The sequence below is a fragment of the Tamandua tetradactyla genome, chromosome 6 (genome assembly GCF_023851605.1).
Source record: "Tamandua tetradactyla isolate mTamTet1 chromosome 6, mTamTet1.pri, whole genome shotgun sequence".
Classification (NCBI taxonomy): domain Eukaryota; kingdom Metazoa; phylum Chordata; class Mammalia; order Pilosa; family Myrmecophagidae; genus Tamandua; species Tamandua tetradactyla.
Window position 1 is genome coordinate 29,806,175 of NC_135332.1, and position 27,999 is coordinate 29,834,173.

The 27,999-nt window shown below is 51.7% G+C and overlaps 1 protein-coding gene across 1 annotated transcript; it reads right to left on the reverse strand.

Annotated features, from left to right (window-relative positions):
• On the reverse strand, positions 1 to 27,980 carry HOXB3 (homeobox B3). The gene is given in 5 exon segments (XM_077164658.1): positions 1 to 2,058; positions 2,060 to 2,538; positions 3,348 to 3,945; positions 6,867 to 6,954; positions 25,178 to 27,980. Coding segments are annotated over 3 exon segments (1,272 nt in total). The 5' UTR covers positions 3,796 to 3,945; positions 6,867 to 6,954; positions 25,178 to 27,980; the 3' UTR covers positions 1 to 1,713.
• Positions 27,981 to 27,999: the final 19 nt, after the last annotated feature.

The following is a 27,999-nucleotide window of genomic DNA, read 5'->3' on the forward strand; positions in this document are numbered from 1 at the left end:
AAAGAATTTTGCGGAATTTTCCAGGTTAGTGTGAGTGAGAAAAAATGGGTTTAAACCTGAGACATAGCAAGGGAAAAGCAGGGGCCTGAGCAGTGGATGGGAAGGCCAGGCTAGGATCGCCAATGTCCTTCTGTTGGGAAAAATTTGCCAGTCAGCAACCTGGCTCTGCTATCTAAATTGGACCACTAGGACAAGATAAAATTGATAACAGAAAGTTTATTCAAGAATTGTTCAACAGACAACCCTTTTAAGTAAGGAAGAAAGTAACTACGAAGAACAAAGAAAGTTCCAAGAGGGAATAACTCTAGTTCTACAAATTCAGGACTATATAGTGACAATTAGGAGCTGAGTTCATGCCTTTTAGAACTAATTACAATCGCTCATAAGTACGAGTTTAACATAAATCTACAGCTCTTTTCTAGAGTACAATAATAACTAAAATAGCTGGTTATACATGACAGGAAACACAACATCCTTTATAACAAGTAAATACTAAAAAAGTACAATTTTTTTCCTTTTTCCCTCATATAAATACATAACATAGGGGGATAAATAATACAAAAAAGAAAATATTTTAACAGGCTATAACCAATAAATATATATGAAAATGTTCACTAGAACACACGCTTTTTGAGCGATGCTGGGCTCCTACAGGTCCAGGCATCTCTCACAGTTGTTTTTATATCCATTAAAATGTAAACTCTAAGTGCAACAAAAGTGTCCTGTCAAGAGGGTGAGCAAGGCACATAGGCCCAGCTGCAGCCCCTGCCTGGGACAGACAGTTTGTTCAAATATACCCTGTTTTCACGTTAACTCAAGAGAGCAACAGAAGAAAAGAAAAGTGTAGAACCTCTGTCACCGATTGCTTTCTATGGAGAGAAGGGGGTGGACCTGGAGCCGAGATGGGAGGTGGCAGAATGGGCAAAACTTTAGTCCTAACAAGTAGCTTGCCCTTGCCTCTCAACTTATCCATAAAAGAAAAAATATATATATATATTTATAATATAGGCAGCTCTGACTTTCAGGATCTCTCGCCATCCCTGAGCCCTCTGAAAACTTTAATCAGTGGGAGCGGGGTGTAGATATTAATGTTCTAGAGCAGAAAAATATGGGGCTACAAATGGAGGGAGTCAATAAATTGCAAATGGATGGGAGCTAGTTTGAGGCTTCCAGGGAGCCAGAGGGGAACGTGCTTTGTGCCCTTAGGTTTGAAGTGTCTTTTCAGCTTTTTGTTTTTTTTTAAGAGAAGTGTGGGGCGGGGGGAGGGGGAATCAAGGACTTGGGGGAATTATCCACAGATGGAAAATAAGTTATTTAGTTGGTTAGTTGGTGATGGTCTAGTAATCTTGTCTGTTTTTTTTAATGTGCTTCTCTGCCTTGTTTTCTCTCACCTCCTCTTCCTCTACCCCACTTCCAAGCCTGGAATTCCAAACGGGTAGTGCTGGAGCCCTGGGGTTGATGGGGTCATCTCCAATCTGCTGTGGATTCCTTTCCTATAGGTTGGCTGGCAGATGGAACTAGGAACTGAAGGATTTAGGGACAGCCTTTCAGGTGGGGCGGGGGGACAGTATTGGGGGCTCCAGGTTCTTACTTCCCACAGAGCCTGACTGCCCGTCCTCCGGGGCTGCCCTCTTCCCCCACCACTCCCCTGTCAGATCAGCCTACTCCCCACCCCATACCCTCTGACCTCGCCCCTCCTTCCTCACTCTCCCATCACAGATGTGTTAATTTGGGCGCTTCTTGGATTCGACCCTGAGGAGGCGCGTGGTGAGAGGAGAGATCTGTGTAGGTGGGGTGGGGGTCGCACGGTCCATGGTGCTGACTGGGGGCCATAGGAGGCCCCCCATTGTAGTCCAGATTCCCCGAGGGATGGTGGGAAAGGTGGTTGAGGCCGTAGAGGGAGGGGCCGGCAGGGGGCGGCAGCGGATCCGCGTAGCCGCCCCCTCCCACGTACACCGGGCTGCCCTGCATGGTGGGCGTTCCATAGGCGCCCCCGTTGGCTTGGAGAACGTGGGGCTCGTAGTCGGGCGCAGGTGTCGGGGGATACTTTTGCGGGGGGGCCGCAGCCTTTGAGAGGGGGCTGGTAATTGGAGGGCAGCGCGTAGGCATTCTGGTGGGCTTTGCCAAAGGCGGGCGGGGACGGGCTCTCATAGCTGGGGGTCATGGAGTGTAAGGCGTTCATGAAGCCGGCGGTGGACTGCATGGGCTGCGGGGGACTGCCGGCGGGGGAAGGACCCCCCGACGACGAAGCCAGCCCCTTGGCCTTCTGGTCCTTCTTGTACTTCATGCGCCGGTTCTGGAACCAGATCTTGATCTGCCTCTCGCTGAGGTTCAGCAGGTTGGCCATCTCCACGCGGCGCGGCCGGCACAGGTAGCGGTTGAAGTGGAACTCCTTCTCCAGCTCCACCAGCTGCGCGCTTGTGTACGCCGTCCGCGCCCGCTTGGACGCCGCCGAGCCCGGGGGGCTCTTGTCCCCTCCCCCGCCGCCGCCCCCGCCACCACTGCCTCCGCTGCCACCGCCGCCGCCGCTGCAGCCCTCTGCCGGATCCGAGGGGGGGAGGGGCGGGGAGGGGGGAAAATGAAATAAAAGATAATTACTGAACACGCCGAAATTGAATGCATCGTTTCTTAATAAATCCAGGCCTGGACTCCGAGCCCCGGCCACTCGCCCCTTCGCGTCCCCGCCTCCTCCTCAGCCTACGCCCCCTACCCCCCACCCGCCCGTCGCATTAGCGGACACTCTATAATAGTGGCATTTATTAAGAGACCTGTTCTCCTTTCGCTGCCCCAGCTTATGAAAATTTGATCATGTCACGCAGACGGAGCTGCATGGCCATTTATTTAGGGCTGGATATTCTGGCGCGCGCTTTATCCCCCGATCCCCAATTCCAGATCTGGAAGAACACCCCCATCCCGTGGACGGGGTGGGTGGCTGAGGAGAACCCTGGAGGGGCAATCTAGACTTTCGTGGGCAATATTAATTGTGATTAATACCCACAGTACTCCTACTTCATAATAATCGATCGTTGAGGCGGCTGCATTCTCCCGGCAGCCTCTCTTGGCTTTGCGGCCTTGCAAAGGGCTCTGAGGCCGGGCGCCTAGCCTTCTGGGGTTCTCAGAAACTGAGGGGGTGGGTGGCTGGAGGAAAAGGCTTCTGGCAGCGTCAGGGGTCACCAGGTGGTGGTGGGAAGGGAAATGCACCACTGCTGCTGCCACAGCCACCTGATATTGTTCCCAGCCCTGCGCCCCAGGCCGCCACGGGGGAGCTTAAGAGCTGGGTGCTGCAATAACAGTGACATTCCTGACCCGGCAAAAGCGGAGGGACGAGGAAGGCAGAGAGCTGGTACCTGTGCCGGGGGAGCTGTTTTTCAGCTTGGACGTTTGCCTCGACTCTTTCATCCAGGGAAATATCTGTTTGGTGAGGGTGGAGTTGGAGCTGGGACCGCACTTGGGGGGGCCGCTTTTGCTGGGCCCGCCCGCGTTATTGCTGTTGCTAGTGGTACTGGTAGGTGCGGCGCTGGGCGGGGGTGAACCCGGAGGGGCGGGCATGGGCTCGGGGGCCAGGCCGGGCCTCATGCAGCTGCCGTTGAGCTCCTTGCTCTTGGCATGTGGGGCGGCGTTGCCCAGGGACTGAAGCGAGCACGCTGAGCGCTGGTAGTCACCCTCCAGATGCGTGGCCGCCTGAAAGGGGGGCTGGGGGGGACCGTCGTAGCCGAAACCATTGCTGCCTGGGTACGAGGAGTAGCCTCCGAAGAGCGCAGCCGCGGCGTTGTCGTAGTAGGTGGCTTTGTGCATCGCTGGGCGAGGCCCGGGCAGTGGGTGGCAACTTGCAAGGGCCTGATACCCTCACGACCGGACATTGGCACCCCCGGGGGTCACGTGAGGCACCGGACCCCCCTCCCCTTTCTGCCTCCCTCCTCCCGGGGTTTGTTCGAAGCGGCTGACCTGCGGGGTGAGAGAAGAAACACAGGGGGGAGAAGAGGACTGGGGCTCTCGTATCCATCTTAGGAACTGAAAAGGGAACTGACATCAATAGAGTTTTTTTTTTCTTCTTCTTTTTCCCACCCCAACATCTCCAGAGCAGATGCTGAGGCTAGCTGACTGAAACAGGATTTTCATTATTTCAAACGCTTTAATTTAAGAAATGAAAGCCTACCAGTTTTCATTTCCACCTGAAAAACAAGGACTAGACTCCTTTGCGGCCTGTCTAGGTGTCGATTCTTATTCCTGCAAGGGCCACTGCTTCTCTTCTGCCTGCGAACTAGCCCCGACCTCTTCCTCTCTGCGACACAACTTTTGGGATAGGGTGGCTCATGGGGAGGGGGCTGGGAGACTCCAAAATAAAAGCCTCAGCAACATCTCCTTCCAGCTGAGAGGCCTCTCCGCCTCCTGCCTGTCCCTCCCTCCCTATCCTCTCTCCATGTCCATCTAGGTCTCTTTCATCCAAGTAAAGTCCAAAGGAGACAGGAGGGAGAAGCAAGTTCAGAGGGTAAGGTCTCCTGTGAGGGATCCTCTCCTCTCGTTCCCCCTCTCATCTCACGAAAACAACATCAACAACAGCCTGACCTGGAAACCTTGAAGATTTGTAACCTCTAGAACTGGCAGAACCAAGCCTCCTCTGTGGCTGCACTGCAGGTACCACCACCTCTAGTCCCAGAGTCGTCGCTCAGCCAGACCTGGGTCCCAGCAGCCAGCGGCTCCATTGGGGCACCCAAATGGAGCCGGATTGTTTCCCTTTTCCTGGCTGGCTGGTTGGTGCTGTGACTGACCATTTGGCTCAGACCCCCCCCCAACACACACACCCTTTTTTTCATTAGACTTAATATTTTCACAGCCTTCCTTTGCCGCCTATTTCCTTTCGTTTCTCCAAAAGAAGAAAGAAATTTTGCCACAGCTGGACTTTTCTAGCAAGAGACAGGAAAAGTGTTTTCTAAAAGAGAAAATTATTTCCTAGGAAAAAAGTCAACAAAGCAATAAACAACATTATTCTCTGAGCTGAAAACAGAGGGTATCCCTGTTTACTGAGGCTTTCTGAGGCAAAAAATAAAATCTCTATTTTTTTATGCAGCCTTTTAAAAATGTGCCAGAAAAATAAAGATTCAAGCTGTCATAGGATACTGTGTATTGGTTTGGAAACTTCTGATTGCATTTCCCCCCCCCTGTCTTCCCCAACCCTTCATCACCACTTTTAATAGACCCTCCAGGCTGACTCTCGCTGCTGCATGTATGTTTGCCATACTTATATCTCACTCTGTCCAGCTGGTCAACTCCAAAGAAAACGGAAAATAAAATGAAAGGAGTACAGGTGAAGGAAGTCCCTCCCACACATAAATCTCCTTCTGAATGGCACAGGTTTATACTGAAAAGGGAGCCGGGGTAGCCCTGAGTTCCGATTGGTTTCTGGGAAAAATCTGTTTCTGGGAAATACACATGGGTCTGCAAAGCAGCAGGTCCTTCCAGGGAGGAGAACTGGAGTTCAATTGACCAGGCTGACCCAATCCCTTTATTATTATTACCATTAGCCTCTGATGATTTAACCAAAATTAGCTTCCGAGCAGCCCTGGCTGAAGGGGGAATTAATTAACAGGCATCAGTTGAGTTTGTTATTAATAGATAGAGAAGAGAATGAAATAAAAACGTTGGAGGGGGTTGGCTGGCTAGGCCCTGGCTTTATTTAGTCTAGATGATTGTTACAGCAATAATGATGATGGCGATAATAAAACAATAATTTGACTAGACGCCTGGGGCCGAAATTCTTGTCGTTCCCCCTGCAATAAACCCCAAACCATCGTAGGACCGAGACTAGGCGAGTGTGGGAACCGAAGGAGCCAGAGAAGTGACAGAAAATAATGGAGACTCAGCCGGTAACGACGAGACAGGACCAGGAGGGTTTGCGGATGGGGCTCGACCGGGGCTACCGCCGCCGCCGGGCTGTCTCGGCCACTGCTGCCACGGTGGCTGGCGAGGAGCTGCCAGCCCCCGATGCTGCCCCAAGGAGGCGAAGAGAAAACGGTCAGGACGCCGAAACAACCAGTTAGCGGAAGCAGGTTTCAAGCGTATGGGGCCGGCCGAAGGCCAAGCCCCGCGGGTGGCTGCAAGTTTGGGCGCCGGAGGTAACCGAATTAAAAAGCGCCCTAGCAACTCCGCTCCGGGACTTTGGCCAGCTGGGTTGATGGGACAGTGAAAAGAGGGGTCGCTCTGAGATCTGGGGATCCAGGAGAAAAGGGAGTGGGTAGCAGCTCTACCCAGCCAAACATTTCTATTTCCCTTGCCTCCATGTTGGAAAAATTCAGGCTCCATATGGTTCCTCCGGAGGAGGGAGGAAGACCGTGGGTCCCAGCTTCTCCCAGGGTCTCGCTGGAGAAGGGAGGTGAGCCCCCCGCCCCACCACGAACCCCACCTCACTAGGCACACCCCCACGAGAGCAGGGGAGGGTAACAATTGTCAAAGCCCCGGGAGAAGGGATAGGCCACCTTCCAAGATTTAAAAGAAAATTAATAGAAAGAAGAAAAATTAAAAATAACACAAAATAAGGAAGGAAGAGAGAGAAAGGTTAGGCTCTTCTTAGCAGCGGGGGCAAAATCCAACCCTGCATCTGGCTGTTAAAAGAAAAGAAGGAAGAAAAGGAGAGAAGCAGGAAGAGAGGAAGAGAGAGAGAGGGAGGGAGGGAGGGAGGAGGGAGAGAGAGAGAGAGAGAGAGAGAGAGAGAGAGAGAGAGAGAGAGAGAGAGAGAGAGTCGCTGCGTGGAAGGAAGCTTAAAGCTTGTGAACTCTTCTTGAACCGAGATTGGAGTCATATGGGCCATAAATCATTGAGACATACTCTCCGCCATTCACAAACTGATAGCCTATTTCAGTCCAGCTTACCTTAGCCACCGACGAGGGGAGAACAGGCAGACATAATATATATTCACATCGAGCCCCAGCGCGAGCGGCAGGCGAGAAATCTCCCCTCCTTGAAGGCAAAGGAAAAAAAGACCACTGTTTAAAGCTGCGTCGCCCCCCCCCTTCCCTTCCCCAATAGCCACCCTGGCTGGGGAGCCCGAGGGGCAGACCGGCCGGAGGAGCCGCGCGGCGTCCGCTTCAAATCACTCGGCTTAGGAGTGGGGGTGCGCAGGAGGGCGGGGGTGGGGGAGCGGGGGAAAAAAATAGAAGAAGAGCCAAAAGGTGCTCGGGCGGCGCAGCCTGCCCAGAATCCAGCTCTGGGCTCCCGCTCGGCCAAGCCGCCACAGTGTGGTTGCCCTATAAGACTGGTACGCCCTACTCTCGGTAACAATGGCCTCTGCTTTTGCACAGGGAAAGAAAACCACACAGACACACACACTCACACTCACTCACACACAAGCTCACACACACCCCCACCTCTCCCCCTTTAGCAAGCTTAGATGCCTGATAAGGACGGAAGGTGGTGGTGATGGGGAGGGGGGATTTTAGAATATCGCCCCCCCCCAAAAAAAAAGTGAGAAAAGAAGGAAAGTAAAGGTTTTCTTTCCTTTTCTTTTCTTTTTAAAGAGCAGGTAAATTTTTGAGATTTTGGGGGGTTATGCGGCACAGAGGGAAAGCAGAGTAGATAGAGCCTGCGGAGTTCACAGCCCTCCCCACCCCAGCACTTGTAAGCCATTATGCTAATTTAAGAAGTGGCATTTAGAGGCCTAGTCAAAGCTGCCGGCCTTGCCTGGGGGTGGGGGTCCTGGGTGCGTGTTCATTTGCAGTTGGAACACCAGGACTTTTTTTTTTTAAGTAGTTTCTCTCATCCGGGAGTGCTGGTGGCTGGGTATTCTGCCGTCTTGCTCTGGTTCCCTCCTTCTGAGTCTCGAGTTACGTTTTTTTCTCTCTCCCACACTCTCTCTATCCCTCCTGGACATTCTTTTCTTTCGTTCTTTTTTTTTGCTTGTTTTAACAACCCCCTCCCTTTTTTTGAGAACAGACAACAAGCGGTGAGTGATGATTTTAAAAACCCAGAACCTCTTGGGGGCGTGGGGGGGATGTTGAGAAGGGGTTGACAAAAGCTTGAGCTTCAGGCAGGGCTGGCAGTAGAGGGGCTGAAGGAACTTCACCCAGAAGTTTTTGTTAAGATTCTCACCTCCCGATAGGCAGAAGGGGCGAAGAGGTGAGAAGGACATTTGTACTTCTAAGAAGATGAGAAGAGTTGGCAAAATGGCTTTGGAGAGATGGCAGTGGCAGAAGAGCCAGAGAATGGTGATTATTATTGTTATTCAGAACAAACCTGTTTGTTTCTCTCTGCTCTGCAAGATTTATGACTCTTGGCACAAGTAAGGAAGGCTACAAAAGCTAAACTTTTTTTAGGGTGTGTTTGAGAAGGGCAGGAAAAGGCAAGGAAGAGGCCTGTAGGCGGAAGACAGGAGCAAAGAATGTAGGTGTCTGCAGATTTGGGGCGGGGGTGGGGAAGAGCCATGCCCAGTGGAGGAAAAAGACCAAAAAAAAAGCACCAGGACATTTCCAAAAGCAGGAGAATTTGCAACTCTGCCTAATTGCTGACTCGGGGTTTAGAGAACAAAATAGAAGGCAGACGGTGTCTCTTTTGTATAAAGGCAGCTTGGAAAACTGGTTCTCTTAACTCCGCGTACACAGAGCCAGCCACTATCCTGCGGTTTCCTGGTCAAAATACTTTCCTCGCTTTTGCCCTTGTCCATCTGGATGCACCCAGGAGAGGAGACGGGACTGGTGAGAACAGAAGATGGGACTGGGGAGATGTTTCCAGCTATTGTCTTCCCTTCAGGAGAGGGTGGCAGTGTCTGGCAAACCTTCCCTCACACCCTCTCCTCCCTACTCGTGGGATCTGCTTTGAGCTGAGAAAGAGTCCTACTCTCCTACGAGGTGGACCCTGGCCTCCGTTCCCATTCCCAATTCTTCCAGATACCCTGGGCCAGACTGGGTGGGTTGGAGCAGCTGGTTTCCTGACCCCCCTGCTGAAGAGAGGGAACCCATCACCTCCCTACCCTCCAGCAACAGGAGCTGCACACAGAGCCTTCAGCTGTGGTATCCTCAGGATCCTACCGCCTGCAAAAGAGTTGTTATCTGGGACAGAAGGAAGGGGGAAAAAGTGCAAATGGAGGGTAGGAGTCATTTGTCTGTGTTTATTAGTAGTAGCAAGAGAAGAAAATGCCCAGGCTAGCCCCAGAGCTGGGACTCAAGCAAAGAGAGCTTTTAGGGCTTCCTAGGTGTGTGGCTATGACGAATATGCTCTGGTTAGAGACCTACAGGGTTGGACCCCACGTAGCTTTGAACCTGGTATGTCGGGGGATTCTGGCTAGGAAGGTTTCTACAGGCTCAAGGGAACCAGCACTTTGGATGTCTTCTCTTACTGCCCCAAATAAAAATCAGGAATACAACTCTGACCATCCTGCTCTCCTGGCTGTTGCTACCACTGGTCAGAGAAGGTCACTGTGAAAGAAGAGAAGAACCTGGTGGCTTGGGGAGCTGCACAGCTTTGCCTTAAGGAATAATAACAGCAAAGAGGGCGCATAGCCATCTGTCTGCCTGCAAGATGGGGCTGCGGGAAGAGCGGGCCTGGAGCTGAGCTGAGGGTGAGAGTTTTCCAGAGCCTCCTCAACCCCTTGTTGTCCCTTCTGGCTACACAAGGCGGTGGAAGGTAGTGGGGGTGGGAGCAAAAAGGAGGACTGGTGAGCAAGAAAGCTAACCTGGAGAAAAATTTCAGAGGACAATGCACCCCCAAATGCGGTAGGAGATGGAATGGGAGCTTCTTAATTCTGGAGAGCACAACCTATTTTGAAATGCTTGGGAGGCAGTTAGATAGTTAGATCCCAGTTTGGTTTCTTTCTGTCTTTCCTTTTTTCTACCTTTCTCAGAGATTTCAGGCTGCAGTTGTCCCCTGACTGGGTCTCGGAGCTTGGTGGGGGTGAACGGTAGAGCAGGAAGGCTCTAGAGTGCCCATTTCGTTTGAGGTGCTGCTGTGGGTTAGGACCCTTGCAAACCTCACAGGACAAAGGCCGGCTAGCAAGGAGCTTGGGCAAGGAACTTGGGGTGGGAGATATTTGAGGGGTCTGAGGGAAGAGTTTGGGGCCCAGGAGAAAGATGGGGGAGGGTTTATCATTCCTGACAGAGAAGCTGTGATTTATGAGGAGACTAGAGATAGAGAAGAGGGGACATTTTTTTCTTGGATTTGGAAAAAGAAACTTGGGCAATGTGCTGTGCGTGCATGTGTGTGTGTGTTGCAGGGGGGGATAATTAAAAAGAAAAAAATTGGAATATTTTTACTCTGGAAGAGACAGACTTCAGTGGAAAATAATAAAGGCAAAAAATTAATAATAAAGGTAAAAAGAAAATGCTCCTCTCGGTAGACATCTTTCCTCCGATTCTGTTTCCCCCAGCCGGAGCACTGGCCCCTCCCGACTCCTCTACTCCTACTTGGTACCCCAGGAACGAGGAGCATTTTAACCCCCCTTGAGCAATCATTGGTTGGCCACCCTTGGGGCTTGGATGAGACCAGGCCTGCCTCCACCCCCCAAATATGACAAAGAGCGAATGAAAATTTCCCACTTGATAAGGGCAAAATGGCCGGCTTCCTAAAACCAATTTCTGATCTCAATCTTGGGGAAGCCAAGGATCCAGTGCAGAATTAGCCTGGCTCCCTGGGCTCGCTGGGGAGCTGGACCTGGGGGTGTGGGGCAAGGAATCTAGTGCTATTTTTCTTTCTGGTCTCGTCTTTTTCCAGATCGGCTACCCAACTTTGTAGCCACTGCCAGAGCGCTGTAAAGTTCATACACGCACCAAATCTCCATCCCTTTTAAATATCAATAAAGATTTCAAAGCTGGGTGTTTTTTTTTTTTTTTAATGGGAATTGCTAATGAAGATAACTCTGGCTTTGGAATCCCCACCCCCCACTTCTCTAATATGCCGGAGCTGGCTGGGAACAAAGGGGCAAGGGGCTTGGCGCCTTCACGGAAGCCCGCATAGACCCGGCTCAAAAAAAGCAGGAGAAAAAGAAGCAAAAGAGTGCTAGAGTTGGTAGGAAAATAAATCCAAGTTGTACTCTCCCTCTACCCCAGGTTGGGGTGCTGCCCTGTCTCGGGCCAGCCTGCTTTGGGGGAGGTAGGAAACACCAGGGCAGCCACAAGGGTCTCCCAAATCTACTCAGGTGACCATGGAAGTTACCTGGACACGCTATAAAGGGATGGCGGATCTGTGGTCCAAGTCGGGAGCCACGGGCAAGTGGCCCTGCTTTGGCAAATGAGCCGGTCCTGATTCAGGGGTTCTGCCTCATAAGTCCTGGCTGGCAAACTCCGCCCCACGGGTGCAGAGACTAAGTTTGAGCAGAGTAGAGAATGTAAGAAAGAGAGAGGCTGTAGAATCTTGGGCAGCTTGGGTGGGGGTGTTGCTGGGGAAGAGAGGGAGAAGCAGGCAAGAGAGGCACAGGGCCCAGTCCCCTGCGAGTAGCTGCGTGGGTCTCTCCTTGACAGACTGGACATCTCTCTCCCAGTGACCTCTGTTTAGCAGACAATAACTCACCGGATTAATGACCAATCAGCGGAAGGCCTTTGGAATTGCCTTCAAATACAGAACTCCAACATCAGGATAGGATAGGGCCAGAGTCTGGACCTGCCAGGACTTTTGATTCTCTCTCAAAAGGAAGTTTCGGATGCAACTTTAGGAAGTGGAATATCTGGTCAGAGGCTATGATTTCCAGAACCCCAAAGATGAGATTTTTTTTTTCTCATCTTTTACCACTTCCTCCACCAGAAATCACATCCTAGACTACACTTTTCAAGGCAGTCTGGAAACCTCTCCTCCCTGCTTGCCTCCTCATATCCCTGATCCTACAAGCATACCTCCTTCTCACAACCAACCCCATGCAATTGAGATGCCTCCACCTCATTCAGATTTAATCTTCTCCCAATTGTGGAGAGAAATGGAAAATAAGAGCAAGGATGGGAGAAAGCTGTTCATTCACATTGCAGGCCTTCTTTCCTTTTCTGGTAGAGACGTGGTTCAGCACTGTGGGTGCTCCCTCCCAGGAAGAGGGGGCCGAGGGGCCCAGGAGCCAGGGAAGTGGGGCTAGGAGTGGGCACCTGCTATCATCGAAACTAAACTCTGAAACCTCAATTCAGCCCTCGAGCTGCAGCAGAAAGGATCTCAAAAACCTCAAAAACCTCAGCCTAAACCCAGCAACTAGCAGTGAAAGGACTTCGCTCAGTGAAGCTGAGTCCTTTCTCCCTTGCCCCACCCCCCGCCCGCCCCCTAATGCCAATCCCATCCTGGCCCACTAAGCTGGTGTCCCTCCACTGCCTTCTACTTCCACTGCTCTCACCCTGGGCTCATCTGCTGCTGAGAATAAGGATGCCTTTGGGAGGAGGAATGGTCCAGTTTCCAATGGATTTGCTAGAATCAGTCTGAATAACCATCCACTGCTGAGCATTTACAAATTCTCTTTATATTGCAAATGCATATGCAGTAACTCCTACACCCACAGGTCCATAGAACCCCAGGAAACACAAGGAAACTGTGCCCAAGAACTGTCTACAGAGTATGGATACATAATATGGGGGTGGTAGAGAATAACCCAGGTCAGAACTGGGGAGAATTCAGGGAGCGTCCAGTCCAACCTTGCTGCTTTTACATCTAGGGAACCAAGGTCTGCACTGGAAAGAGATCTGCCTGCAGTCACACTGGGGATAGGCCTGGGCATCTCCGGAGGCATGGATTCTCACTGTTCCAGCTTGATTGTACAGCCTGAGGCAAGGCACACTTTGGATCACAGTGTTCCCCTTTGTAAAGCCAGGGCATACACGTGGAGGGGAGAAGTTGGACTGAATGATCTCTAAGGTTCCTTTCTGGACTCACAGTTGGTGGTTTTCTATGAACTGATGTAAAAGCAAATGACAATAAATAATAATAGACTGTGTTTGGAATTAGCAGTCCCATTTCATTTAAAAGCTCAATCCTGGCCTGGTAAAACTCACCCCTACTGATGCCAAGACAAAGGTGGGCAGAACTGAGAAGATAAGAAGGAGCAGGGCTGTGAATTTTAGACAGTTTTGGCCAGTGGGGCCAGGGGGACTGGCGGCTGTGTCTCCCGCCCTCTGGCGTTCTGGCCAAACAAGAATATTTCTCTTGGGATTTAAATGCTTACACCCCCACCACTGAGCTCACGCCCCACTTCTGGTCCATTCCGCCCCAACACACAGAGACACATGCAACTCACTGGTTTTTAACACAATTCTGTGTGGGGTGGGCTGTTTTCTACCCTCATCACCAAATCAAGTGCTATATTTGGACATGCAACCTGAGCAGTAAATAATTAATTTGTATAATTAGAGGAGAAAACCTTCAACCTGGCAATTTTTAACAGGGAGTCAATGCTCCCATTGTACCCGCCTGGACTTCTCACCACTCCCCCTCCCCCCACCCCCACCCCCACCAGCCACCTCAACTGCCTCCTCCCAGTTAGAGAGCCCCATTTCCAAAATGGACCGCGGAGTCCACGAAGCCAGACTCCGCTCCCTACCCAACAAAGTTCCATTCTCTGCCTTGCTCCGCACAGAAAGTGGTCCGCCAGCAGCTGCACTTCGCAGCCTGCTTTCCCCATCTCCCTAAGCTGTGCCGGGCTCCACGTCCAGCTCTCTGCTCTTAGAAAGCATGTGATCCACCTCCCCAGACCAAGATGCCCAACAATGCAGTGAGTTTGCATTTCAAGAAACTCCCATTAATATCAATTTACTTCACTGAAACCTCGGGTTCTTCATCAAGTTGATGATTTATGATAAAATCAATTAAATTACGGCCACTTAGGGCCCAGCCGCTTCCTCTCAGATTTCATTGGTGCGGGGCCCAAGTGTCTGGCGGAAAATGCAAGTTAGCTGGAGGCGAGGAAAGATAATTCTGCGGCTGAGAAAATTTAATGCAAAACAATTTCCAGGCAAAGCCGGGCGTCCAGGCAGAAATGCAAGAACCACCAGTTGGCCTGCGGAAATAAGCATCTGGGGGTCAAAATGTTTCTTCCACCTGCACCCCGTTCCCCTTCATACTGTGTAACTAACTCCCTTTCTCTGTTTCCCTGTGTATCCCTCCCAAGCTGGGACCTGGGGGAATTTAAGCTGGAATGGTAGAAACCCAAGCCTGCCAAGGCCCTGTCACAGATCTCCTCTATCACCCAGGCCTTTTTCTCCTCCTCACCCAACCAGGCTCACTAGTTCCTCAGACTCCCACAGCAGGGTTAAAGATCCAAAGTGAAAATCAGGCAGTGTGGGCAGAGGGCACACGAGGAAGTGCAGAATGGACAGCTGTCGGGCCAAGTGGGTTCTGCTTCATGTGGCCATGGGAGGAAAGAAAGCACAGACGGAGCGTCACCCCCATGGAGAGGGCCCAGGGCAGCAGAGCGTGTCCAGTCACCACAACCCAGAGGACCGGCACCAGAGAACACTAAGTTTCCCGCCCAGCCATTCGATGTACCCTTCCCAAAGCAATGCTGCAAACCCATCTCACATACCCAGAGTGGAGCGCAAATGTCCCAGTGTGCCAGCATGCTTGCACAATTCACAAACACACCTACAAGTGTGCATGCCTGCACGCTCCCCTTACACCACACACAGACACATCACAGCAAAGGACAGTTCCCACCATCTCCCCACATCTGGGAAAATAAATCCCAGCGCATCAACCTGCCTCCCACTCCTAACAGAGGGGCTTCTCCCGCCTCTGCTCTGTTTGGTTTTGGGTTTCCAGAGCAAGGCGAAGCGTAAACACATTTCTCCGAAGCCATAAATCACCCCCTCTCCTACCTGCCCGGCTTAACACCCAGACTCAATCCCTTGTAGTTTCAGCTTCAAATAACCCGCTAGGTGCTAAAGGGCTCCGCCAAGGTGGCAGCTGGACTGTGGGAGCCGAGCTCAGCCTCCCCCGTTCCCTGCAGATGCCCCTCACATTTCCCTCACAACTCGCAGCTCCCAACCTCCAGCAAACTCTCCACTGCCTCCACCCCCCTTCCTAGCCAGGAAAGCTCCCCCAAACCCTAACCCTGTCCCTGGCCACACAAAGTGCGAGGAATGCCCCACATTCCTCCACTCTTTCTACACACCAGGAACCCCCCACCCCTCCCTTAGACCCCTCTCCCTATTCTAAGTTGTTCTCATCTTTTTTCTCCACGATATTGGACCTCAGTTTCTTTCTTGCCCCAGGAGAGAGGCCTGAGAAGCAGCGGCCTCAGGCACTTCCTCTCTCCGCCCCCAGCCAGCCCCGGAGCATCGAGCTCAGCACCCCACCCTTACCTGAGCGGTCTCCCGCTAGGGTGCGGGCAGCGGCGGGCAGCCGGGTGCAGGGGGCGCGGGGCGCGCGCGGGAGCCGACAGCCAGGCCCGGGTCCCTCGGCCCCAGCTGGGGCTCCGCCGCCGCGGCCGACCTCATCCTGGTCATTCAAACCCCAGCAGTCCCGGAGCGCCCCGCCGGGCGGGGAGAGGCCCGGATGCGCTCGCCCCCACCCCGCCCCCGCGCCCGCCCCCGGCTTTGTTAGGCCGACGAGGCGGCCGGCGCTGCCAAGAGCGCGCGGACTCCGTACTCGGGGTGCGCCCGGCGCCCCTTTTCCTGAGAAGCCGGCCTCCCGGCCCGCTAAGGGCCGCGCGGGTCTGCGGGGAGCCCGGGCGGGTCTGGTCTCGAGCTGGGGTCGGGGCTGAGAGCGGGCCTGATTGCCTGGCGAGGGGAGCAGCGACTGGCGGGGGGCACGGCGAGGCGCGGGGAGCGCGGGGGGCGCCATGGCGGAAGGCGGGCGCACGGGCGGCTCTTCAATGTCACCGGCGAAATGGGTTCCATATGTCTGGCCCGGCGGAAAAAGGAGGGGAAGGGAGGGGAGCTCTGGGCAGGACAGGGGCCGTGGGGGGCGTGCGATGGAGGGAGCAGAGCGATGGCAAGGGTGTATGCGAAGGAGTGGAGAGGCAAGGAAGGTTTGCATTTTCCATTTTCCCTCGAGTTTTCTAGAGCTGCTTAGTCTGGTAGGAACTTTCTTGCCTTTTTTTCCTTTTCTTTCCTGAAAGATGGGGGAGGGAGGATGTTAGTGAGGGCAGCATCCGTTTGCTAATGTTGGGAGTTCAAGGGAGGAGATGTGGATTGGAGGTGAAAGGGAAAGTTCTTAGGCAGCTGGAAGACCAACTCCTCCTCCCCATGCCTACAGAGGGAAGAAGAGACAAAAACCTTAAGGCAAAGAGAAGCCAAGGGAGGATTCCAGGGTCCAGGTGTGAGAGACAGACCCCAGCCCATCTCCCCGAAGGTGGAACTCTGTTTGGGGAGTTTCCAACTTAAGTTCCTAGTGATGGTGGTGGAGGAGACTGAAGGAGAAGTGTCCAAGACATCTTGGCCCTTCCCTGACACCCGGATTCCTACAGGAGCTGCCCCACACCTGATTTACCACTCTCCAGGGCCTGCTGCAGAAGCAGTTGCTTCTGAAATAGCCTCTGCTCTGGGCAGCTGCCTGTATGGAAAGCCGGATGTACCTAGAAAGACAGGGAGCTCAAAGTCGGGAGGAGCTCCCAGGCCCTCCTCTGTGCTTGCCTCCCAGGTGTCCGGGCTCTCTTTCTTTTCCATTTTCCTCTCTCTATTTGTGCTTGTCTCTTTTCTGTGTCTCTTTTCCTGTCTTTCTCTCTCTCTGACTTTTCTAACCATCTCTGTTGTTTCTCTCCCTTTCTCAGCGCCCTTGTCTCCTCATACTCTGCCTCTCTGTGTTGTAAGTGAATTTGAATTGAGCCTTGCGAAGGACTCAGGAGTAACTCCAGAAATCACTCTGGGCTCCTTCAATAGGCTGCCTCTCTCCTTCCTCTCTCCTTGTAGCAATGGGGAGTCCTTGGCCTCAGGGCACTTTCCTCCGTGGGGGAAACACAGCTTCGGTCATGGAGACACTCTTGTAAAGGAAGGGGGCAAAGAAGAGGCTCCAGCTGTCCTGAGTGGTCTCCTTTCCACTCACCTTCTTCTCACTTAACTCTGAGTTTGTGTGTGTGTGTTTGTGTCCATCCAAGTTGTACCGCTCTTTCTTCCTGGGCAACCTCCCTTCTCCACTCAGGGCCTTTGCCTCTGCTCTCCCTGTCATCCTCTCCTTGGGTTCAGCCTTGATTTCCCACCCTTGAAGGGGATTCTGCTGCCTGTTCTCTCACTGGGTACCTTTCCTTTCTCTTCATCCTCTCATGTGCCTCTTCTTTCTCTCCAACTTCTCCAGTCAATAAAGTGTAGGCAGGTTGGCTTCTTAAAGGCTCAGGGATAAATACTATATTTATATGGAGAAAGAGAACAGCAGCAGCCTGGGAAGAAGACAGAGCCAGAAGCTTTCCTAGAGCCCCTTCCATCAGATGCATTCTACCCTACTCTCCGAACAGCACAAAAGCAAATCAGAGGTGGGGGTCACAGAAATGGGAAGAGGCAGGGTGCTTCATGGCTAAACAAACCAAATAGATAAACAAAGTCTTTACAAACTTGCTGATTAGGGAGGGAAGGTCAGGCTTAGATGCCTAGATGGAGGGCATCAGACCTTACATAGGGGGGTTCAAGGAGGGACCAGTGACTGAAAGATAATGGTGGAGAGGGATGGTCTCCTGCTTTTGTCTCCTGGGGAAGAGTCTGTGTGTGAGTTGGGGAAAGGGAGGGGGAGGGGTATCAGCGCTCCCCTCCCCAGGGGCAGAGGAGACAAAGACCTGAGAGGGGTTGAAAGAATGGAAGGGAAGGGGGGGGGGGATCAGACTTCTACGTCACAGGCGAAGGCAGCTGGGGGAGGGGAGACCGAGAAGAGGTGGGGGAGGAGGAGCTGGAGACATGGGGGGTAGGGGGCTTGTGGGACTGGCTCCCAACTCTGCACCGCTAGCTAAGGCCTTCCTAAAGAGCAAGTCCTTCAGCTTCCCCTTTTGTTCCCCATCCTCCAAAACAGACTGAGTTCAGAAGCTAATAAAAAGGGATTCTACCTCTTCCTTCTCCTTCATGTCCTTCCTTCTCTCCAAGGAAGAGATGACCCTTCCCTCCCCTACTGCCAGACATTCTAAAACAGGCTTTGGCCTAAATCGTTTTGGGAATGCACTCATCCCCTCCACAGTTACATCCCCCCTACTTCCCAGGAGACGGGAAAGTGGAACTACTCACCTCCCACACTAAGTGTGTGTGTGTGTGTGTGTGTGTGTGTGTGTGTGTGTGTGTTTTATTCTCCAATGCAAAAAGACCAAGGTTTGGAGTTCCCTACCTTCCAGGTCTCTTTGCTGCCTTCCCCAGCACTCCCTCCACACACACACACACACATACACACACCTCCCACCATCTCCAGCCCTGTCAAAGCCACCTGGAAAACCAGACTCTCCCCAATTTCTTTACTACAGGCCAGGCAGTGCCCCCACCCATCTCAGCCTAGGGTCTTGGCCATCTACCTCTCTGTCCCCTTCTCTTTTCACTCAGACACTCAAAGTCAAAGGCTTCACCCACCACCCACCTGCAAATCTGCCTGCTAACAAGAATGGGGCTCAGCGCCCACTTGGAGCAGACTGTGGGAGCGAGCTGAGCTGCTGGTGGCTGTGAGGCCTGGGGCCCAAGCCGCCAGTCCACGCGGCTGATGCCATGAATAATTAACACCCGGTGAGGCCTCGCTCTAATTTCCCTGCTCAAAGGTTTACACTAGCAGACAGAGTTAAATATCACAGCTAATAGTGGCTATAAAGTCAGTTGGCCGGGCTCCAGCCAGAGAAAGAGCAGCCAGCAGCCGGGATAGGACTTGGCTAGGACGCTGGCCCTCTGTCCCTCATCCATCACAACTTTAGGGCGCAGGGCAGGACATCGCCACAAGCCACCTCTGGCTCTGCTCTTGACCAGCAGACTCCTCCCTAATGGGGATGGGGGGACTGGATCTCCACATGAAATCCAAGGGAAAAGTTGCCAGCTCCCCCCCTCTCAACCAGCACCCCAGTTGTGCCCTCCTCCAATTGGGACTTGGTGGCGGAACCAACACCCCAGCCCTTGAACACTCTCCAACTTTCCAGGACCACCTGGATCTTAGAACATTTCTTTTCTAGAAAAAACTTAGAGAACTTATCCCCCCTTTAGCCCTAGACACACACACTCCTTCACTATTGAGCAAACTTTCTTTGTTCCAGAAGGTCTAAGGAAGACTGCTGGGGTGTGAATTCATTTCCTTGTTTTGTTAGCCAGAGGTGGAAGCCAGTCTTCCAGCATCTCTCCCTGCCCTTCACCCTCTGCCTCCATTGTCTCCCCCAACTTAAGTAGCTCCTTTTCCACACTTAACCCCACTCCGCCTGCACATCCGTCCTATGAATTAAGCTTTAATACGATAACTGAATCCCTCCCACCACCTTGCAATTACAGCAGACTTCGATTTGATCCCAATTGATTATAAAAATCTTTGCCTTCAACTCCCATAATGTTTTCCTCCTTCTCCCTCATTTCTCCCTCTGTCTCCTTCATTTCTCTTGCCCAAAGACTCCTTCTGTCACTGGAGTTGAGTTCGGTCACCCAGGGATGGAGTTGGAGAAGCCCAACTCCTGGAGGTTAACCGCTGAAAAATGACGCTCTGTCTGCTGCTGCAGGAACGTTGGTTCTATCAGGCTTGCAGATATAATTTTTATATTAGGTCGTGGTCTTTGACTGGGTTTATATGCCAATGAGGCATTTCTGGTTTACCAAATTTATACAAATCTCGCCTTAATTGATAATCTCAGATGCTGTAATTTAAGACCTCCAGCTATAGAGCTTTCATATTAACTGCTGATATATTACTGCAAATCGTCTGAAATAACCAACTCCTGGGAGCAGTGCAGAAAGGGAGGAAGTGCCTCTGAGAGCGACTCTCTCCCGGCCGCAGAAACAGCCCAGCTTCCCCATCATTTTCCATGAGAAATGATTTATCGAAGACATGGCCATAAACAACACAACTTGCTCACAAACACAAGCAGACGCGCGCGCACGCACACACATACACACACACACAATGGCTGGCATGCCGGTCGAGAAGCTGACACCCATATTGCTATAAATCAAGAAAAAGGTTGGAGGAGAGGGAGAGAGGGAGAGAGAGAGAAGAGGAATATTCCTAAAATCTCTATGCAATGCCTCAATGGGTATAAACACACAGAGCGCCGTGTGAAGAGAAATGGCAGGAAATGAAGATGGCTATTTGTCACATTTTACGACAATAACATTAATAACAAACAATAAATTTACATGGACATATAAGACGCGGTAGGTAGTGAGAAATCCCTTCTACTTACAATACCCCAGCCCGCGGTGTGGCTCCGGCTGCGGGGCTGTTTTATTGCTGCCTCCCTCTCTTTTTCTCTCTCTCCCTCTCTCTCTCTCTCTCCCCCTCTCTCTTTTTTTTTTTTTTTTCTCGGGGTACAGGCTTGTTTTTCAAAGGACAGTTGAATTGCACGTCAGAAACAGGGAGACCAAGCCTGCAATTTTCCTGACGAATACATATCTATTCTGCAACCTCGGCATTAATTATTTAATGAATCACGTGACCAGGAGGGGGAAGGGGGTCTTTCAATTTCAGGCTCAAAGGACCACTATGACCTTCCCCTTCAGGAGGAGAAATTTTCCTGCAAAATATGTCCCCCTCCCCAACTCACTGATGGAATAGTATAGCGAGATCTCCTCTCTCCCACACTCACAGCTATACCTACTCTATCTGCAGCTCCGTACCCACCCCCCAGACACACACTTACCCACAGCCCAACTCTCCTCTCACCCTTCTCCTCCTGCTTCTGCTTAGTTCCTGGAGGTGCAGGAATAGTCTGCAGGGGCGTCTGGGGGTGGGGGTGGGGTGGGCGCGGAGCCCTGCTCCAAGCCCCTGGATTTCTCAGCTTCCAGCTCTTCTCTCTGCATCCTTTAGGTTTAAGATCTCCCCAACCCCATTCTCTCCCCGACTCCCAGGGCATTTATTTGAGTGGGTCCCACTCCCCCTCTTCCTACATAATCAACAGAATTTCTGACAGGGCCAGTTTGAAAACAAACGCTTCAAAATTCCATGTTATGTATGTATAAAGAATGGGGCTTCTGGTGTTAATTCTCTTTTTGATCATTTGTGGTGCCTTTCGAAGGTGCAGAAAAGGGACAGGGTGACGAGAAGTCTCTTAGAGCTTCCAGACTTGAGAATAACCGCAAGGGGGACTTTTTCCCAATGTGATGTTAGTACTATAGGAAACCAAATTCTACCGACCAACTCAAGAGACAAAGACCGGGTCTACGGTTTCTTCACAAAAGACGCAGACACACAGCCTCTCTCTACCTATGTCACACCCTTTCTCGGTCCCACCACCCCCAAAACTGTGAAGACAGCTGCAGATTTGAACCCCAGGGGAAGGAAGGGGAAGAAACTGGCTTTGAAGTCTGCCTGGCAGTGCCTGGTCCCTATTTCCCAGGTGTTGGTACTCCTAAGCTTCCAATTAGCAGTCAATGGACACTGATCAATGAGAAAAAGGTGGGGGGGGGGGTTATATATGAAAGGGTCAAGGACTGGGGACCAGAGATAGAAGAAATCCAATCTCTAAACCCAGATAGAGCAATATTTACAGATGCTTCCACCTCAAAAATAAACAAAACAAAGCAAAACCCCCAATTTCCCCCAAATACCGTCACACACAGCTCAGTCCCAGAATGAGCAGGCCCATTACAACCAGAATCGAAACCCTTGGCCATGGCAAGGGTGTTCAAAGGGAAGCAGGCAAGACATTCCCGAAGAAGCCCCTCACTGCACATTCCCAGCCTTATCTTCTGCAGCTCTCAGGGTAGTCACCGACCTCCACCGCCTGTGCGGGCAGGGGATTCCAGGAAGAACAAATGCGATGTGGGATAGAGGAGCTCCGGGCTGAGCGGCCTCTATTTTCGTGTTTGGGGGGCTCTGGTCCAAGAGTAACTTGATGGAGAGAAAGCTGAGGACCCAATTGCCTTAATAACCCCCAAAGAGACAGTCACCAGTGCGCTGGCTGTGGTATGTCCCTGCTGGGCAACAGCGCAGTCCCTGCAGAAGGAACCGGCCAGCCTGGCCTCCCCGGATTCTCACTCCCACCACACAGGGTAGGGGCACAGGAAGGGCCCAGACTCTGTAGGGGTGTGTGTCAGGGGTGGGCTTTGATCATCCAGATACAAAACACAGACTGGGATTGAACTCAGCCTAATGCCTATGTGGGCCCTGCTCCCGGCTCCTGCAAGAGCAACTGTGCAAGGTCCTGGTTTCAGATCGATTTAAAATGATCCCCCAAAGGAAAACACTCCACTAAGGTCTGAAAGAAAAATATGATTTGGGGAGGCGGGGGGGGGGGGTGGTGGTGGAATATGCTGGAATATGGGAAAATAATCTCTGAAGCCGAGAAATTCGTTTTTAAGGACAAGGAAAAGAACAGCAGAGAGACACGCAAGCATGCCGGGCAGGTCCTGTTATGCCCACACTCTTTTCGGATCCTGGGAATGTCCATGTTCAAATAAACAAGCGCCTGAGCTCCGGCTAAGCGCTTTCTCGCTGCCGATAAAGTGAACGTTTATACTGCGAGAAAGGCGAGATTGATTTACGAATCTGAACGCGCCGGTTTTATGGCCGATCACAAATCCGTCAGCGCTCAACTCACGCTGGGAAACTTCCCAACTCCGTTTTCCAACCAGAAACCCGTCCCCAGCCGCCGCTTCCCAAGGAGACCCTCCGCGGGCGCTGGGGCAGCCTCGGCAGGCTCTGGGAGAGCTGGACAGCCCCAGTCTGTCTTGTGAGGGTGGCAGGGTGCGGCGGCACTGAAGAGGGAGAGCGGTGAGGGCAGAGGGCAGGGTGGGGGGTGGGTGGGTGAGGGAGGTAAAAAAAAAATTGGAAGAACTCTGTGGCCCCTAGAATTATGGTGGATGAGCCCACTGGCCACCACTGGGCTGAGGTCACTGCAGCCCTGCGTGGAGCCTGCCTGGCAGCTCTCAGCTCTGAAAAGATTGGAGTCTGGGAGTGAGGGAAGAGGGCAGATCTTGCATTCCAGCCTGTGAGACTGAAATGCTTTAGTGGTCTCCAGCCTTTCCTTTTCACCCGTCCTCTCCTCTCTCCCTGTGGTGGACCCCTAGCCCTCACAATGCAGGGAGCTGCCTGTAAAGTCCCAGGTGAGTAGATTTTTGTCACCAGGGCCTACGGAGGCTCTACAATTGTTGTCTGCTCTTCTGGCTACTAGGTGCACATCTCCCCTGAGCCCCAAAGATTTACAGTTCAGCGGTCCAGTCCCCCTTGCTGCTTGCCCCTTTCCTTTCTCTGTTCATGTCATCCAGGGACAAAGGAAAGGATAACCAATTCCAATTATTTCTTGCCTAAAACAGAATCCTCCAAATTGCAGGAAACAATTTTCAAAATGCAAACCAACACCCCACACACATCCCAGCAAGATTCTGGCTCTCTTAGTCTTAACATTTCCTCTTCCCAGTCTGAATTTGTCCTTTTCTCTTTCTTCATCTTGGTCTGTCTCCCTTAAGAGGAAGGCTGTTGGTGTGGGTTTTTAAGACACAACAAGTAGAATACAGATTTGGAAAGGCTGTATGTTTGGGGTTCATCTATTCTTAGCAAACTTCTCAGTCATCTGTTAAAATAAAAAGTTGCTAGAAACTGGTTGACAAGGCATAGTCGGCCCCCAGGAAGGGGTCAGGACAGCCCGTGCTGACCCTCCTCTCACTTCTCTTCTCCTCGGTGGTCTCTAGTAGCTGAGGTAGGATTGAGGATTAGGAAGAGGCAATGAGGGTGACTATGGGAAAGACTTCCTAAACAAAGAAACCAGAAAATGGGTCGAGAGGCTATGGATTTGGATATCAGACCACAAGAGATAGCATGTTCATGGTAAACATCCTCCTTCTCTTTAGGACCACCAAATTTATTCCTTTGGACCTCTAAACTCCTGTGGATTGAGCTTGTCCAAACTCTCATCTCTCACCCCCCTTTGTCTTTCTTCCCTCAGTTCCCTCCAAGTGAAACAGGAGAGAAGAAAGGATGGGAGAGGGTGCTGGAGGAAGGAGACTGGCCTAGCAAAGGGCTGCAGAACAGAGACAGACCAGTACACCACTTCCCTCCCCGGCTGGACTGTTGGGCTAAAATTTGTATTCCTTTTCTCCACACCAGCCAGTAATAGAAAAATGATCCAGAAATTCCACAGTAGCAATAAAGAGAATGGGGGCTAGAGGGAGATGGAGAACAGGGGACCCACAACAGCCCAAGGACCCCTCCCTACAGAGGTGTGATTCTCCCTCCTGGGCAGGAGGCAAGAGCCAGCACAATGTCCAGTCTCAGAGAGGTCAAGGGGCTTCCGAGGTCATTTCGTGGTTCTAATACTGAGCTAATCGCCTAGAAAACGTGGCCTCTCCATGAACTCTCTCTCTCTTGCCGGTCTCCCGCCTCCAAACCCTCACTGAGCCCCAGGGAAAAAGGACTAGTGCTTTTAGGTCTAAGGCAGCGCCCACTGGCTCCCTCACCCTGCGAATCAGGGTCCCAGAGAGGGGAACACAGCCCCCAAACCAGAGTGCAAAAGGAAACCAAACAGAACACAGCCTCCAGGAGGAGGGCGGAGGGGGTGAGAGCAGAAGAGGAAGATTCTGGCGTCAGCGAACCTCGCCTGTGAACTGAGCAGTTTCCTGCTCCAGAGTAGCAAATATTTGTCTAGAATCTCCAAGCTAGACACAAAAAGGAAAAAGGAGCACATCCACCTGTACCCCAGCTCCAAGGCTGGGACATTCCATCCAAGAACCGATGGGTTTTTCCAGGAGATGACAGTGACAACATCTCACTGGTAAACAGGCACACCAGACACAAGTCACAGGGACACGTCGGCCTCGTGTGCGTCACTATGCACACGCGTGCATACACATGCTGGAGCTCCCATGCCTGCCTGCACTTCCCCAAACCAGAAAAGCACCTCGGAGCTGCCTCACAAACAACCTTCTCTGGGATTTTTCAGAGGCCCTGACACCTCTGTCCGAACCAGTTCAAACACTCTCCAGGTGTCAGGGCGCTCTCTCTCTCTTTCTCTCTCTCTCTCTCTCTCCCTCTGACTCAAGCATCAGTCATCATAAAAGGCAACAAACCTGATGAAGGGTCCACCATAAAAACCCCACGAAGATAGTTGAAAAAAGAAAAAAGAGGAGGCGAGAGAGTGTTTCTTCTTTCCCTTGTGAAAAGAGCTCATAAAACGATCAAAAACCGCCAGCCCCAGCTCGGGCTTTGTTACCTTTGCGCCTCTCGCCTCCTCTCTCCCGAGCTCCGCGGATCCCATTCATGACGAAAGGCTTCTTCCAAACTGAGAGAAAAAAGTTTTCAACTTTATGGTTCCAAATTTTTTTCCCCCTCGCGGATCCCGGAGAGACGGCTAACACTTTTTTCCCCCAACAGCCGGTCTGCGGAGATTTGCTGTTGAATAATAACAAAGGAGAGAGGATACGTATTTAAAGAAAAGAAGTGATTAATGGTTTTCTGTATAATTCTCACATTTTTCTTAGCTCTTGTCTACACGGAATGGCTGTGAACTTTAAGCTCCATAGAAATCTTTTTTTTTTTTTTTTAAATTCTATTCATACCTTCGAAGGAGCAGCTTTGATTTGGTTCTATAGAGACATTCCTGGGGGGCATATGCTTTTTAAGAACTTTTTTTTTTTTTTCCTCCTTCCATGAAGGGCCGCCGCATTTCCTCCCAGCTAAACAGCACACCGCGATTCGATCGAAACAAAGCTCGTCCCTCTCATCCCCCAGGTCCGGGCGATTTTTTGTGAGTCTCCCCGCAACATTTCAGCGCGCGGTTCCACCGTCCTTTCTCGCGCCGTGGACACCGCCCCGCCGGCCGCCGGCCCTAGCCAACCGCGAACTGCCGGCGCAGCTAACCAGAGGAATAAAAAATAAAGCAAAATAAAACGTGCGGGGGAGATTGGCTGTTTTTATTTTCTGAAGGGAGATGGCACCGAAACAAGACTTTGAATTGCATATACTTTGCCAAACCCCGAGCGCTTTTTTTTGGAGTCGGGGTGGCTGGACCCTGGTCGACCCAGGAATAGAGACCCCGAGGCCGGAGTCCCCAGACCTTAGAACTTCTCGGCGGCGCTGCACACAAAATCGGCCCAAGCCCGACAGAGCGCCTGAGGGTCAAAACCCCACCTCCTTCCCCTTCCCCCACCCCATTCTAGGGGTGACTGGGACCTCAGCGACAGAAAGCTATTTGGTCCCCAGTCGTACTTTCGATACTTTCTATGAGAAAGAAAATGAAAATTAATACAGGAGCAGGGCTTCACAAAAGAGGCCATTTGTCTTCTTGATTATCTATTTGCTTGTCAGAGTTTGAGCTATAGCACCAGCCAGCTCCTTTGTAATATAAAAATACTCTGAAAACCTGCAAACACCCAGAAACATCTGTGCAAAAAATTAGACTCATTAAAGTCTTAAACACCTTCAGAAGAAAGCGATACCTTCTTACGCAGGCAGGAAAGAGGCCGGCCTGGCGAAATCCTCTCGCGGAACTTTAATAACCAAAGAGCCGTCTGTCTAGAAGGAGACAGCTTAACCGCATTTTATTTGCTTATGACAAATAAATCACGATATGAAAGGCTTTGCAGTGCTTAAGCCTCTTGTGTCCTACAGTGAAACGTTTTCCCCCCCATTAGGGACTGGAGTCAGTCCTACCAATCTCTCAATCCATTTTTGGGCTGGAGGGGGAAAAAATTAAAAGCCCCAAACAAAACACACCCACCCCAAAAGGAAAACAAACCGGCTACCACAATTTGGAGTCCACTGAGATAGAAATTCCTGTCGGACCGTTTGAAAACATCTTCAACCACATCCAATGTGAGGCAGAATCGAATAGGGTGCCCAACATATAAGCTGGGTGGTATTTGTCTGTATCATTACATCAAGGTTTCAACAAAAACACGCTGTGCTGGTCACAAGAAACCAAACATTTATTTCTATTGTCACTCTGTACAGGACACAAATTTTCACGCCAAGGGAGGGTTCTAGAATTAGGTAGCCCCAGAGGTAGGAAGGGGTCTGGGTTGGAATGTCAGAAAGAGAACAGGAGTAGACGCACAAGACATAAAATAATAGTAATAATAATAATAATAATAACAATAAACAACGACGCAACAACGATAAACTATGCGAGAGTGCTCTGCAACATCTTCCGCCCAGACCGGGAGGGGCGCAATATTTTATTTCCTAGTTTCACATTCATTCTCAGTCTAGGACAGAGGGCCTCTACCTCCAGATTTGGCGGTAGAGTGAGGACGCAGTTGGCCCCTCATTCTGCCAGCCACAGCTTTGCCTTCCAGAGGAAGGTCCTCACCTGACTTCGGGTCTCTCTGTATTCTGGGCCTCAATTTCCCTGTTTGCTCCTGCGTTGCCAAGCCACCCCCCTTTGCCCCCTCTTGCCTCCTTCCTGCTGTCCCAACCCGCCCGGCCCCAGCCAGGCATGGAAAGGGGTGAGCAGTCAGTGTCCCAGGAACAGGCACGGAGGGAGAAGGAGGTTGTGTGTGTTTGTTACCGTTGCCAGAACCCTGCGCTATCTGGCAGTCAGGGGTGCTTTCGCTGAATGCTGGACTGGGGGACAAAGAAAGAAAATTCAGGCCGTCTTCCAGCAGCGGCAGCAGCAGAGGCGGCGCGGCCGAGCCGGGCCTCATTTGTTAGCCGGGTGTCGAGGTAATGGTGGCCACCGAGGCCCGTCCTCTCCTCGGCAGAGTAAACAAGACAGATGGGCCTGGGCCTGGCGTGATTAAAGATGAAACGTGGATCCATCTTCACCAAAGCTGAAAACGAGGAGCTGCAGCCTCCTCCTATTTCTCTTTCTGTCTTTTTCTTTCTTCTTCTTCTTCTTTTTTTTTTTTAAGGAAGAAAGCAAGAGACTTGAACCTTGCTTCTGGGGGGCCTTGCCGGGCTCCCTATTGTCATTTCTATAAATAAAGCTTCCCCTCCCCCTCCTCTGCCTTTATTCGCATATAGATAAAGTGGGGGGAGGGCAGATAGGCTTTTCCGGGCCCAGACCCCGGGGCCCCCTCCCGCCCCTCCCGTCCC